The 13481-nt window shown below is 45.4% G+C and overlaps 1 protein-coding gene across 7 annotated transcripts in view; it reads right to left on the bottom strand.

The window, feature by feature from the left end:
• Positions 1-13481, bottom strand: part of akap13 (A-kinase anchoring protein 13) — a 174892-nt gene that overhangs the window by 134279 nt on the left and 27132 nt on the right. For all 7 annotated transcript variants that reach the window (XM_037540397.1, XM_037540401.1, XM_037540398.1 and 4 more), the window contains exon 2: positions 1949-1992. In XM_037540397.1, the coding sequence (XP_037396294.1) occupies positions 1949-1981 (33 nt within the window). In that variant the 5' untranslated portion in view covers positions 1982-1992. The remainder of the gene's footprint in view (positions 1-1948; positions 1993-13481) is intronic.

Genomic DNA, 13481 nt, shown 5'->3' on the forward strand with positions numbered 1-13481 from the left:
ACAAAACACAGGCACTGTTAAAAGCATTACACAGGACAACAGTAAACACTTCAAATACGATTAACCAAAATAAATTCAGGGGTATTTGGCTTCAGCTCCAATTCTGTGATGGGACACTTGACTAGTCTACTGTGGATACTTGACACTTAACCTCCTGTCTCTTTCTGTAATGCCGCAACTCTCCCTTCAACAGCTGCAGACTCTTCACTCAACACCCAGACCACCCCTCCCTCAAACACCCAACGTTTCCCTCAGTACCAGCATCTTCTCTTCAAACCAGGCTTATCAGGGGCAGTCGTAGGCTGGAGGTTAGGGACCTGGCCCTGTGAACGGAAGGTTGCCGGTTCAATCCCCAGGGCCGACAGCACATGACTGAGGCGTCCTTGAGCAAGACACCTAACCCCCAATTGCTAGGGCTGCCAACAGCTCCGGGCAAGCGTGCTCACTGCCCCCTAGTGTGTGTGTCTATTCACTAGTGTGTATGTGGTGTTTCACTTCACGGATGGGTTAAATGCGGAGGTGGAATTTCCCTTTGTGGGATTAAAAAAAGTATCACTTATCCTTTAAAACACTGACTCCTCTCTCATCTTCAGACTCTTCCCTGAACTTCTGACTCTCCTCCCAAGGACTTTTTACCTCTCTTCCTCAGTCACCACCTACGCCTCCATACTTTCTCCTCCAAGACTGCCCCCAAGTCCAGACTCTCAGCCCATTAGTAGCCTGACTTTCAGCCACTAAGGCCATCAGGCTTTCTCCACCCAGACTCTTTGCCCCAATGAATCCAAACCCCAACTTAACCAGGGGACCAGCTGTATGTCTGGATAAGTGAAGTTTGCACGCAGGTACCAGACACCTAGCCAGCTCGTAAGACACTGGACTGATTCAGTTTTATAGCAGAACTGATGCCAAGATTAGGCTTAGCCTGTACATGACAAGTGACAGGTGTGACAAACATGACCATGTAGGGATAAACAAGAATAGACAGAAGAATGTTCTAAATACAGTCAGAGTACAGGCACACAATACTGAATATAATGACATGACACAAAACTAAACACTCTACAGAGCAGTACATTTCTACAGGCCCAACTCCAGACTCTCAGCCTGTCAGGCCCCAGACTCCCAGGACCCCTCTTCCAGACTCAGTAGCCCCCCTCGGGTCTCCAGACTTGCTCCCCCCCACACTCCCAAGTCCTCAGGCCCACAGACCCTCAGACTTTCTCCACCCCAACTCCCGACTGTTAGGCCCTGAGGCCCTTGGGTCCCCCACTCCTGACTCTCAGACCCCAGACTTTAGATTCTCCCAGACTGCAGACTTTCAGGCCCCCAGATTCTCAACTCACAAGCTCAGACTCTCTTTCCCCAACTGCAGACCCTTTTCCTCAGTCTCTACCCACCCATTTTTACCCCAGACTCTCAGCTTTCAACTGCAGACTCCTCCCTACATTCTTGACTCTTTATGCCATCCAACTTTGCCCTTGACACCCAGTTTCACAGCGACTGCACACCACCCACAGCAGCACATCACCATGAAAACATGGCATGCATGTGTAAGTCACATGACCTAGTCCTCTTCAGATTAGTCAGCTGCATCACAGAAGCTGGCTTTGTGCATAATCTCATAGCAGTGTTGTTGTGTCTTGGGTTCAGCATCCCTTCCCACACAGTGTGCCCTGAGCACCTTACTAATCTAATTAAAAACTGCCTGACGCTAAACAAAACAGTAATATGGAATTACCCAGCCCACGGTCACTCCCACCCTACACGCAAATCACACGTCCTCGCCCTTCATGCATGCGGCTGAACCACCAGAGCATGGACTAATAACACTCCTCCCTAAAGACCATTACTGCAACAGCCCAAACAAATGTCTTATACAGGACAACTCACTGTTCAAGAGTCGAACTCCGCTCTGAAAGAACGACGGCAAAAGAAACTGCATACTTACATATAAGGGAGCTTGCTGCGGATTGAGTTTCATGGCATCGGCCACTGTAGAAAGAAGAAAAGGCACAATGTCAGCCATATGAAATAGCTCTGAAACACAATTTGTTTTTACTGTACTCTTACAATGTAACCTCAAAGCAGTGCAGGAGGACACAGAGCAAGAACAACTCTGACCAAAGTGGGTTTAAAAGAGTATTAAATTCAGGGTATAGCAAATTTGAAAGCAGTGGTGCAGTGATGGATTGGTGGGCCTACTGTGACAATCATTTTCTGATGGTTTAGGAACTTATAAATTGTCATAGCACCTCCTGCAGTATTGGAGTGCATGCATCAGGCAAACAAAGCCACAGAAAGTATGCAAGCCTGTAAGCACACAAAGAAGCTTTTGGCTTCATGCAACCCTCGTGAACTTCGTTTCGCAAGAAGTACACCAAGTGCTTTAGCCTTGAGTGAACAGAACTTCTGCTCCAAAATCCAGCATGTGGGATTTAATATCTTCTACCAAGCCTATCAGGCCACTCCAGTGAACTCCATGACCAAACAGTGATCCAGCGACCACAGAACATGAAGTGAGCTGCTCACACAAAACAGCCAACAGTAATCCTGATACAGCGTCGCACACGGACAATCGACCCAATGACGTCATGGCCGTGTGAAGGTGCCACTCTCTGGAATGTCACAGTGGGCTGCAAAGCATGGTGCCCACTTGTTAGTGGGCACAGCGCTGCACCCGACTAGGAGAAACAGCCAAGCCCACAGAATACAGGCGAGCCAAAAATGTACACCCAAAAACAGAGAGAGAGAGCGAGAGAGAGAGAGCGAGAGAGAGCGCGAGAGAGAGCGCGAGAGAGAGCGCGAGAGAGAGCGCGAGAGAGAGCGCGAGAGAGAGCGCGAGAGAGAGCGCGAGAGAGAGCGCGAGAGAGAGAGCGAGAGAGAGAGCGAGAGAGAGAGCGAGCGAGAGAGCGAGCGAGAGAGCGAGAGAGAGCGAGAGAGAGAGAGCGAGAGACTCTGTGGGTTTTCAGACAGAGAGAGACAGACATTCTTCCAAATCTTTAATTTTTGTCTGAAAAATGACCAATTTCCAATTTTTCTGCAAAATATTTGGTAATGTGTCATCGTCTGAGGGACAGCGACCTGCCACCAAACCTTTAATTGTAAATAAACTAAATATACATCATTTTTATTATTTAATATCTCCTTGTCTGTAGAATAATATCTTATTCTATTTATTTATTTAATGTACTTTTCTATTATTGTTATTTCACTATGATTCATTCATTCTATGACCGCTATTAATTCTATAAAGAATGGTTAGACGTTTAAGTGCGTTGGCAAAATTGTACTTAAAAGGTGCCACAGAGTTTAAACTGGCATAGTTGAAAGAGGAGAATTCAATACCTGGAACAGACACTGAACCTCGAACACCGCCTCCACCGTCTCCTTCAGACGCTAAATCACTCCATCTTACGCTCGCCCTGCCTGTTCATAGTACTTTATACCCCTTCATATTTATAACCTGTACATTCTTGTTTATAACCTGTATAACCCCCTTCATGTTCATACCCCCTCATATTTTTTTAACCTGTATATACTATACTTACTGTACATTGTAAGATATATATTTATATTGCTGCTAAGCACTTCTGGATGGATGCAAACTGCATTTCGTTGCTTTGTACCTGCGACATACGCAATGACAAAGTTGAATTCTATTCTATTCTATTCTATAAGCTAGTAATAAACATCCTTGTGCACTTCACAAAAAATACAAGATAAAAGACTCAAAACACCCTAAGAACCTTGTCCATCTCAGTTCCCTCAGCTCAGCTTTAAACCTCAACTTAACGCCAATCACAAAAACCTGCAAAGAGAATCCGGCCTTCAAGACCTACATTTACATTTATGGCATTTGGCTGATGCCCTTATCCAGAGCGACTTAGTTTCATCATTTTACACAGGTAGGTGAAGGCAGTGTTGGGAGTCTTGCCCAAGGACTCTTACTGGTATAGGTTGCTTACCCAGGCAGGGGATTGAACCCCTGTCTACAGCATAGAAGGCAGAGGTGTTACCCGCTACATTATACCAACCAATTTACTGTATCTGCAGGACATCAGGATGGACTTGAGCTGAGAACATGGACAGCTACAAATACTGTGTGATTCAAGGCCTGAGCGAGAGAGAGAGGGCGCAAGCAAACGGGAGAGAGAGAGAGAGAGAGAGAGAGAGCGAGGGGGAGCGAAAGAGCGAGGACTGTGTTCATGTTAGCGCTGCAGTGAGAGGCCTCAGTAGAGCCAACCAACACAAACACTGCAGAGTCAGCACACAGCAGAGAGCGAGCGAGCGAGCAAGAAAGAGAGAAAGAGAGAGAGGTTGTTATTTATGCTTCTGCTCTCTGCTGCTGCTGAATCACAAGTTACTGCTCTCCTCCGTCACAGCACCGAATGCCACAAATGAGGTGTAGACGTGTACATTTAATGGACAATGAAGAAGAATTCCACGAAGTTTGTTCAAAATCTGTATAACTGAAAGATTCAGAGCGGTTTAGTGTGAAATGGTTCAGACGTCTTTACAGTGGTGGTGATGGGAACCAGGCGTCGCCATGACTACAACACAGATATAGACATTTATTTACCATCCAGAACCACCAGAGAACCTACACGAGTCTTCTGAGTTTATATGAAATGTTGATGGAAAATAGTGGAAAATCTGGAATACTAAGTTTTCTTTGGGGACTATTTTGCCGCACAGCGCCCTGCATGTATCCCTCCACCATGAATGGAGTTTAAGTTCTCTAAACTATCATAAAACAGCGTCTCAGTCATCAGGCAGTGAATTCAGAACCAGTTCATGTAGGACCTTTGTGAGGAGATTTTAGAGGTGGACGTCTGGTTCCTATCACCACCATTCTGAACAGTTCTGACTCGGTACGTTTCTCTAGAACGGAGCGTTTAATTATGCGGAATTCTCTCACTACACCAACTGAACTGGAGGACTGACCTCCGCCAATCAGCCGGACACTTTTACCTGATTTTAGGTTTTAAACTTTTAAATTGATTTTTCATATCACTGCTGTCAGAAGAAAACCTCGCATCTTCATTTTTGACGTTTTTCAGTTTTTAACAATGTGAAAATGCAAACAAATTGCAGAGCATATAAGAACAGTAGCCTATGTTTTCGGTCAGTAACACAGATCAGCTCAGACAGCCTGTAGAAAAAGGCCAAGCTGTGTTTCTGTAAACTCCATAATTAAGGCGGCATCTTCGGAGTGTTTTCTCTCCCTGAGGGCAGCAACAGCTACAGTGTGAGATGAACAGTGAAGGAGGGAGTCTAGCGATGGTTCCCTGTGTTCGGGGGCGGGGCTGGGGGTGGGGCAAAAACAATCAAGTCTGCTCAAGAGCTGCTGCAGGGCTTGTTTTCATGAGCTGTGTGTTAGCGTTATTGTTAGCGGCAGCACCATTCAGGCGAACATCTCAATGAGGCAGAAACACAAACCGTCCCGCACAGGCCGAGGGGTCAGCAGGTTCACAGCCCTCCACGCGAGGGGAATCAGTGCTTCAACAGGAACTAATGAGAGAAAAGCTAGCTAGCTAGTCAGGGAACATAACTGAACCATAATCCACTGAAATGATCTGTTCTAAGCTGTACTGACTCCACACACCCTGCCTCGCCTCGCCTCCAGGCTTTTATTCTACTGATCTGTTTTAAAACATTCGGTTATGAAAAGGTACAAATACCAACTTTTCACCTGGAAAAACTGATTTAAGCTTCACAGTCAGACCCTAAAACCACCGTTGGAGCTTTGAGGGAACATTTACACTGTTTGTACCTTGATGAGTGAAATATGTACCTGAACAGAACCTTCATATCTAAGTGCAGTCAGTCTGTCAGGACACATCTGATGAGGTTGGACTCTTTAGTTTGACCCTGGAGCGATGAGACCGACTTAAAATTCAGGCTTCAAGACTGCTAGGCTTGTCACGGTCACGACATTTCAGCTGATGATTTATAGTCCTATAAATACTTGCGATTATTGATTTGTCCATGTTCACGGTTTCAAGGAAACTATTAAAATGCAAAGCAGCCAAACTGGCTGATTAGCCTTATTTGGTTTCCCAGAGCTGGTTTATGAGTCATATGGCCACTTCCTATTTCCCCTGTTATATAAAAAACAGACTGCAAACAGCAGAGGGAGCCTGACGAAGAAGAAAAAAATAAAAAAATAAATCTCTCACCTGTATGTTTCCTTTTTCCTACAGCAAACGTGTTTAGAGCAGCAGGAGGTGGGCTTTACTGCTAGAGTCTGATGATTGGTTGGCGATTGGAGCAGCTCATTGGCTGTTCTTTCTCACTGATGTCATGAACCTACATGACCGGCCGTTTTAAACTCCTATAACTCAAATTTAAGAGCTCCTAAAAAATATAACTGCAGTGTTAAAATGTTTTATGCTGTTCTGTGTTTGGGAAGCGAATGTATTATTTTATATAAAATGGTTTATAAATGCGTGGGCGGCACGGTGGGTAGTGCTGTCGCCTGGGTTCGATTCCCCAGCCGGGCGACCAGGGTCCTCTCTGTGTGGAGTTTGCATGTTCTGCCCGTGTCTGCGTGGGTTTCCTCCGGGTTCTCCGGTTTCCTCCCACAGTCCAAAGACATGCAGTCAGGCCAATTGGACATGCTACATTGCCCCTGGGTGTGAGTGACTGTCTGTGTCTGTCTGTCTGCCCTGCGATGGACCGGCAACCTGTCCAGGGGTGTACCCTGCCTTCCGCCCAATGAACGCTGGGATAGGCTCCAGCACGCCCCGCAACCCTGAGGGAGAAGCGGCTTAGAAAATGGATGGATGGATGGATGGATGGATGGATGGGTGGATGGATGGATGGGTTTATAAATGCTTAAACTATGATTTTGCCACCTTAACCTATTCATTCTGGACTCGCCCTGGAGCGCCCTCTAGTGTCTGAGAAGCCCAGATGATGTTAGAGTGAGTTCTCTGGCTTTACCCTGACTGTATGCAGTATTGATTTGACAGTACAATCACTCACACTGACGTCTACAGTTCTATGGGCAGACGGAACGGAAAGGACGACTCGCCCTTTTTTAACCACGCTCTTTAAAAAAGGTGGTTCTTTAAGGGTTGTAGAACCACGAACACTCAAAGAACGTATCATGAAAAGGGTTTATAAACACACAAAGAAAGTCCTTTAAGGGTTCTTTAGTAAAAATAATGGTTCAATATAAAACCATGAAAATTCAAGGAACCCCTCACATGTTAAATCGTTCTTTGCATGGTGGCATGGTTCTTTAGATTGATGGAAAATGTGTTGTACATAGTTCACACAGAACCTTTTAATAGTGGTTCTGTATAAGCACCAAAAAGTGTTGTTCTACTGTAAAAAGCTTGACATCGTAACAATAGAATAAGCCTTTTTGGTGTTACATAGGAATCTTTTCAAAGGGGTTCTAAGTAGAACCATGTGCAGCATGTTCTCCATCAATCTGAAGAACACTTTCATGATGCAAGGAACTCTAATCATGCGTATATGGTTCTTTGCATGGTGAAACTATTTTCAAGATTGATAAAGAATGTATTGTATATGGTTCTATAAAGCACCAAAAGGGTTCTTCTATCTTTGACATGCTTGTAACAATAGAAGAACACTTTTTAGTGCTATACAGAACCATTTTGAAACAGGTATAGGACCATACAGCACGTTCTCCATCAGTCTGAAGAGCCCTTTCATGGCATAAAGAACCCTTTAATCATTCAAATCATTCTTTGAGTGTTTGTGGTTCTACACAGAACTATTTTCTTTACTAAAAACCTTCGTGGAACCATCTTCAAGTGCATATTTCTGCACTGTATCATCACAAACATAAAAACAGAAACAGATATAAAACATTACATTTGACATGTGGGTGAGTTTGTGGAACCCACAGGGTTAAGCATGATATGGTTCTGTACTCGGAACCATTATATCAGAAGTGTGGAGTAGTCAGATGTTCTTCTGGCTCCAGGCTGATCATGTGAAAGGGGAGATGAGCTGCATGGATCCTCATAACTCACCACATCAAAGACCTGAATGAGCAACCAAGCAGATATTACTGTACTGTACTCTCTCCCTCCGCCTGCGTCTCGGTCCCCCTCTCTCTCCCTCCGCCTGCGTCTCGGTCCCCCTCTCTCTCCCTCCGCCTGCGTCTCGGTCCCCCTCTCTCTCCCTCCGCCTGCGTCTCGGTCCCCCTCTCTCTCCCTCCGCCTGCGTCTCGGTCCCCCTCTCTCTCCCTCCGCCTGCGTCTCACCCTCTCTCTCCCTCCGCCTGCGTATCAATCAGAGATTGCTGTACTCTGCGATCCAGCTGGAAACGCACTCCGTCCACCGCGGGGACCGCACGGCAGCATCGGGGAAGAACAAAGGCGGCGATGTCTGCATCTACGTCAACAACAGGTGGTGTACGGATGTAAAGACTGTTGAAAAACATTGTTCAGCTGACTTAGAGCTGCTGTTGGTGAAGTGCAGAGCCTTTTATCTGCCTAGAGAGTTCAGCTCTGTGCACATTCTGGCTGCTTACATCCCGCCACGCGCGAACTCTGCCACGGCGCTAGAGCTGCTGCATGATGCCATCAGTAAACAAGAGACCGTGCACCCGGACGCCGCGTTCATTGTGGCCGGCGACTTCAATCACTGCAACCTGACGACTGTCCTCCCCAAGTATCATCAGCACGTGAGCTTTCCGACGAGGGAGAGTAACATACTCGACCGAGTTTACAGCAACGTGAGGGGGGCCTACAGGGCCATGCCTCGGCCACACTTCGGACAGTCCGACCACATCTCCGTGTTCCTCTAGCCAGCATACAGACAACTCCTCAAGCAAGCACTTCCAGTGTGGAATGAAGAAACTGACTTAGTGCTTCAGGACTGCTTTGACAATACAAACTGGGATGTGTTCAGAACTGCAGCTATGAGAGAGGACTGTACTGTTGATCTAGAGGCCTATGCTTCTGGGGTAATGGGCTACATCAGCAGCTGCATTGAAAGCATTGTCCCTAAAAGCCGCTGCAGAAAATACCCCAACCAGAAACCCTGGTTAAACGGTTCGGACATATTCAATCTGTCCCTTGCACAAGCTTTTGTGCCATCCTGCTTCAAGTCAACCACCATCGTACCCCTCCCAAAGAAATGCATTGTGACCAGCCTAAATGACTATCGCCCAGTTGCACTCACCCCAATCATGATGAAGTGTTTCGAGAGAATAGTCATGACTCACATCCAAGAGACCATTCCAAACACTAAAGACCCTCTTCAGTTTGCATACCGTCGGAACAGGTCCACAGATGACGCAGTGAACACAGCCCTTCACACAGCTCTCACACATCTGGAGGGCAAGGACACGCATGTCAGAATGCTCTTCATTGACTACAGCTCAGCATTTAACACGGTCATCCCACACAAACTCTTTGAAAAGCTCCTCACCCTCGGACTGACACCTGCCCTCTGCAACTGGGTGCTGAGCTTTCTATCAGATAAACCCCAGTCAGTCAGAGTTGGCAGCCGCACATCCAGCACAAGAACAGTCAGCACAGGGGTCCCCCAGGGCTGTGTGCTGAGACCCCTTCTGTACACACTCTTCGCGTATGACTTTGTGTCCTCCCAGAACAACACCAGCATCATCAAGTTTGCTGATGATACTACAGTCGTTGGACTGATCACTGTTGGGGACGAGACAGCATACAGGAAGGATGTGGCTGAGCTGGTGGCCTGGTGTCATAACAACAATCTCCCCTTGAATGCAGACAAGACCAAGGAAATGATTGTTGATCCAAGGAGGAAGCAGGAGTTACACACATGTTGGTGAGACCGAGGTGGAGAGGGTGAAAACCTTCATATTCCTCTGCATCCACATCAGTGAGGATCTCACCTGGTCTCGCAACACACACATCATCAGCAAGTCCCAGCAGCGACTGTACTTTCTGATGAATGAGGTAATTTGCCATGCCAGCCAAAATTCTCAGCACCTTCTAGAGGAGCACGATCGAGAGTGTTCTTACCAGCTCCATCACGGTCTGGTATGGAAACTGCACTGCTCAGGACAGGAAGGCTCTCCAGTGTGTGATCAAAACTGCCCAGTCCATCTCAGGAGCAGCCTTCCCCTCACTACAGGACATTTATCACACCAGGGTCATCAGAAGGGCACAAAACCAGGGACAGTACACACCCCCAACACAGACTCTTCACACTCCTACCTTCTGGCAGACGTTACAGGAGTGTAAAGTCCAGGACAACTAGACTGACCAACAGTTTCTATTCACAGGCCATCAGGCTGGTGAACACCTCACTAACTACCTCTTCCACCCTCCCAATCTGAACTGATTTAACCTCACACTCAACAACACCTTATCTAGACTGCACTGCTGCTGTTAGAACAACACTGTTTACATCTATTACTGCACAGAGTAATATTGTTTACTGTTTACATCTGTTTTCATCTGTCACTTGATGCACTTTATGAACAGCTGCTCCACATATTTGCACTTATGTACACGTTTTTGCTTTTACCTTTTACTACTGTTTTTAGAGTTATTCTTATATTTTCTTTTTTTATTCTCTTAAGAGTATATATGGTGAATGGAGGAACAGCAAAGTAAGAACTTCATTGTACAGTGCAACTGCCTGTTCTGCTGTGCACGACAATAAAACTCGAATCTCTTGAATCTTGAATCCTTTACCATCTCCCCGTCTCATTTCTCTCTTTTCTCCCAGCCCCTTCCTTTCTCTACCTCTTATTTCCAGTTTGTCTTTTCTTTCTCCTTCTGCCTCTGTCCATCTCCCACGTTGTTCCCCTTCTCTTTTCCTTTGTTCAGGCCTTCTTCACTTTTTCTCACTCTGTCTGACGACAACAACTTTATTGATTATAGCACTTTTCATGCCAGTGGCAGCTCAAAGTGCTTTTCAGACAGGAGATAAAACAGTTATACAAGAAATGATAAGTTACAGGTTGTAGGGACGTATAGTTTTCTTAGGAAGTCCAGTAAGAACACCATTACAATGATCAACTCTGTTGTAAAAATGCATGAACGAGTTTCTCTGCTTCAGTCTGAGAGATAAAAGGCCAAACTTTAGCGATATTTCTTAAGTGATAAAAAGCTACTTTAGTGACTGTTCACATGCAGATTAAACGGAGCTCAAAGTCTAAGACCACACTCCGGTTTCGTACTTCAGGTCTGGTTTATGAAGCTAAAGAACCAAGTTTCTCATCAAGCAGCTTTCTCTGAGTTTCTGTACCAATTATCAATTTTTTTGCGATGTAGCTGTAGAAAATTTTGCAACATCCACTGAAAAAATATCTGACACAGCTGGTCAGTCTGTCTACAGAGTCCTGATCATCAGAAGGAATGGAAATGTATAGATGGGTGTCATCAGCATGAAAAACTGAAAAATATGATGCTTCCTAAAAAAAAAAAAAAAAAAAAAAAAAATCACTTAGAAGTAGCACGTACAAAGAGAAAAGCAAAAGGCCCTAAGACTGAACCTTGGGGGACTGCACACGAAGCGGCAAGCCTTTTTAATAGTTTCCAAGTGAAACCACGAAGGTGATTTAAACCAACCTAAAAGTGTGCCCGAGAGGACGACCCAGCATTCAAGACGCTGAAGTAAAATCTTGTGGTAAACGGTATAAAAGGCTGCACTAAAATCTAATAAAACCAAAGTAGATTGACTTTGACCTCAGGCACAGTGCTGATGCACATTCACAAGCACATTCGTTGCCTGCAGCCCCTTCCTCCCTCCCTCCCTCTCTGCAAGGTGTAATTCTGTAATGTGTAGTATCAGCTCTGTCTCCTGCTGTCTGTGTCTGAAGGCCAAGAGAAATTAAATTACACTCACGCAGGCCGAGCCCCTCAGTCAGACACCTGTGTGTTTAGTCTGAGTCTCTCGGACTGCTTCCGCACACACACACACACACACACACACACACACACACACACACACTTTCTGCACCGTCTCCATTGAGTCGGACGGATGTTTTGGTTTCGCGTAGCTTTCAATAAATGTAAATGATTTGGACGTCGAAGCTAACATTAAAATTGAAAAGACCGAAAGTTTTGAGAGGTCAATACCAAACAGAATGCTTGGCCGATGCCAATTCTGATTAGGGTCAAAACCCCACAACATTCAACTCCTCTGGTAAAAACATCAAACAATTAACCCTTTCTGGCCCAGAAACTCATCCTCAGATCAAATTCTCTGTTTCTATATCTATATCTGTGTCTTTGTGATGATCCAGCTCAAACCCTTCCTGAATCTGTAGAGCCGCCCTTTCCGTTCCATCTCATCACGAGATCATACGAGACTCACATCCGTAGTTATGAGCCTATGAAGAGGGGCTGAGATACACATCATCAGCCTCTCACCGTGTGGAGCTGCTGGATTCGTGTGTCCGTCTACATTCTTTGTAAAACTGACCAACGGAGACTCAGGAAATCACTAAGGACTGACCGTCACGCCGGAAGCCCTTCATTCAGTCCACGTCTGAGACTCGTGTGAAATGGCGTCAGAGAGTTTACTGCTGCTGAAGCAGGTTTGGAAAGTAGTGATGAAGAAAACGGAGCGTTCAGATATGAAACATATGAGGGTCATGTTCTATGAAGAGCCTTTAGAGGAGAGTTTAAGAAAAGATGAACAAATTCAGAGAATGACCTCAGAACACAGAGGGTTAAAGATGTAATGTATGATTTTGTTCCATCTAGTGGTGAATTTGCAGACAGCTACCAGATGAGTCTCCCAACCTCACCACTCCCTTTCCAAGCATGTAGTAGAACCTACAGTGGCCGTCAGGTGTTCTGCAATGGTCTATCCTGATGTTCTCTTCTTTGACAGTGAAGATTCAGCCTCCCTCACTTTTCTTCTGCTAAATAATAAGTTTGATACTCCATTTGTCAAAATTTGAGTTCTCAAACTTATTGCAGCACAAAATGGTCAGCAGCACCAGAAGCAACCAACGGTGGTTGTTTCTGCATTTTCCAACCGCAGCTAGTGTCACCAAGTTCAAGTTTAGACTTTATTGTAGAAAGGCACCCTTCTAGAGCTAGAGTTTGGTTTGTCCATTCTGAGCTAGATAGACAGACAGATAGATACTTTATTTAGCACGGTGAAACAAGCTTTGTAACAATAGCAGAACCCTTTTTGGTGCTACACAGAATCATTTTCAAAAAGCTTCTATGTAGAACCATATACAAAACATTGTCCATCAAACTGAAGAACCATTTCACCATGCAAATGACTCTCTGGATGTTCATGGTTCTACACAGAATCTCTGCTTTTGCTAAAGAACCCTTGAAGAAGCATCTTTGAAAGAGTAGAAACATGGTGGTGGCAGCCTCTGTTGGAAGAGGAGATATGAAGGCTCATTCTAGGTTCAATTCATAGCTACAACTGATCATACACTCATGAAAACATTACCAAAATCTTACACACTGCACCTTTAAACTGGTTTAACAGCCAGAACAATGCAGTGAATTCATATACAACACACTTACAGCTTCA

This window comes from Pygocentrus nattereri, chromosome 8 (assembly GCF_015220715.1).
Source record: "Pygocentrus nattereri isolate fPygNat1 chromosome 8, fPygNat1.pri, whole genome shotgun sequence".
In the NCBI taxonomy this organism is placed as follows: Eukaryota; Metazoa; Chordata; class Actinopteri; order Characiformes; family Serrasalmidae; genus Pygocentrus; species Pygocentrus nattereri.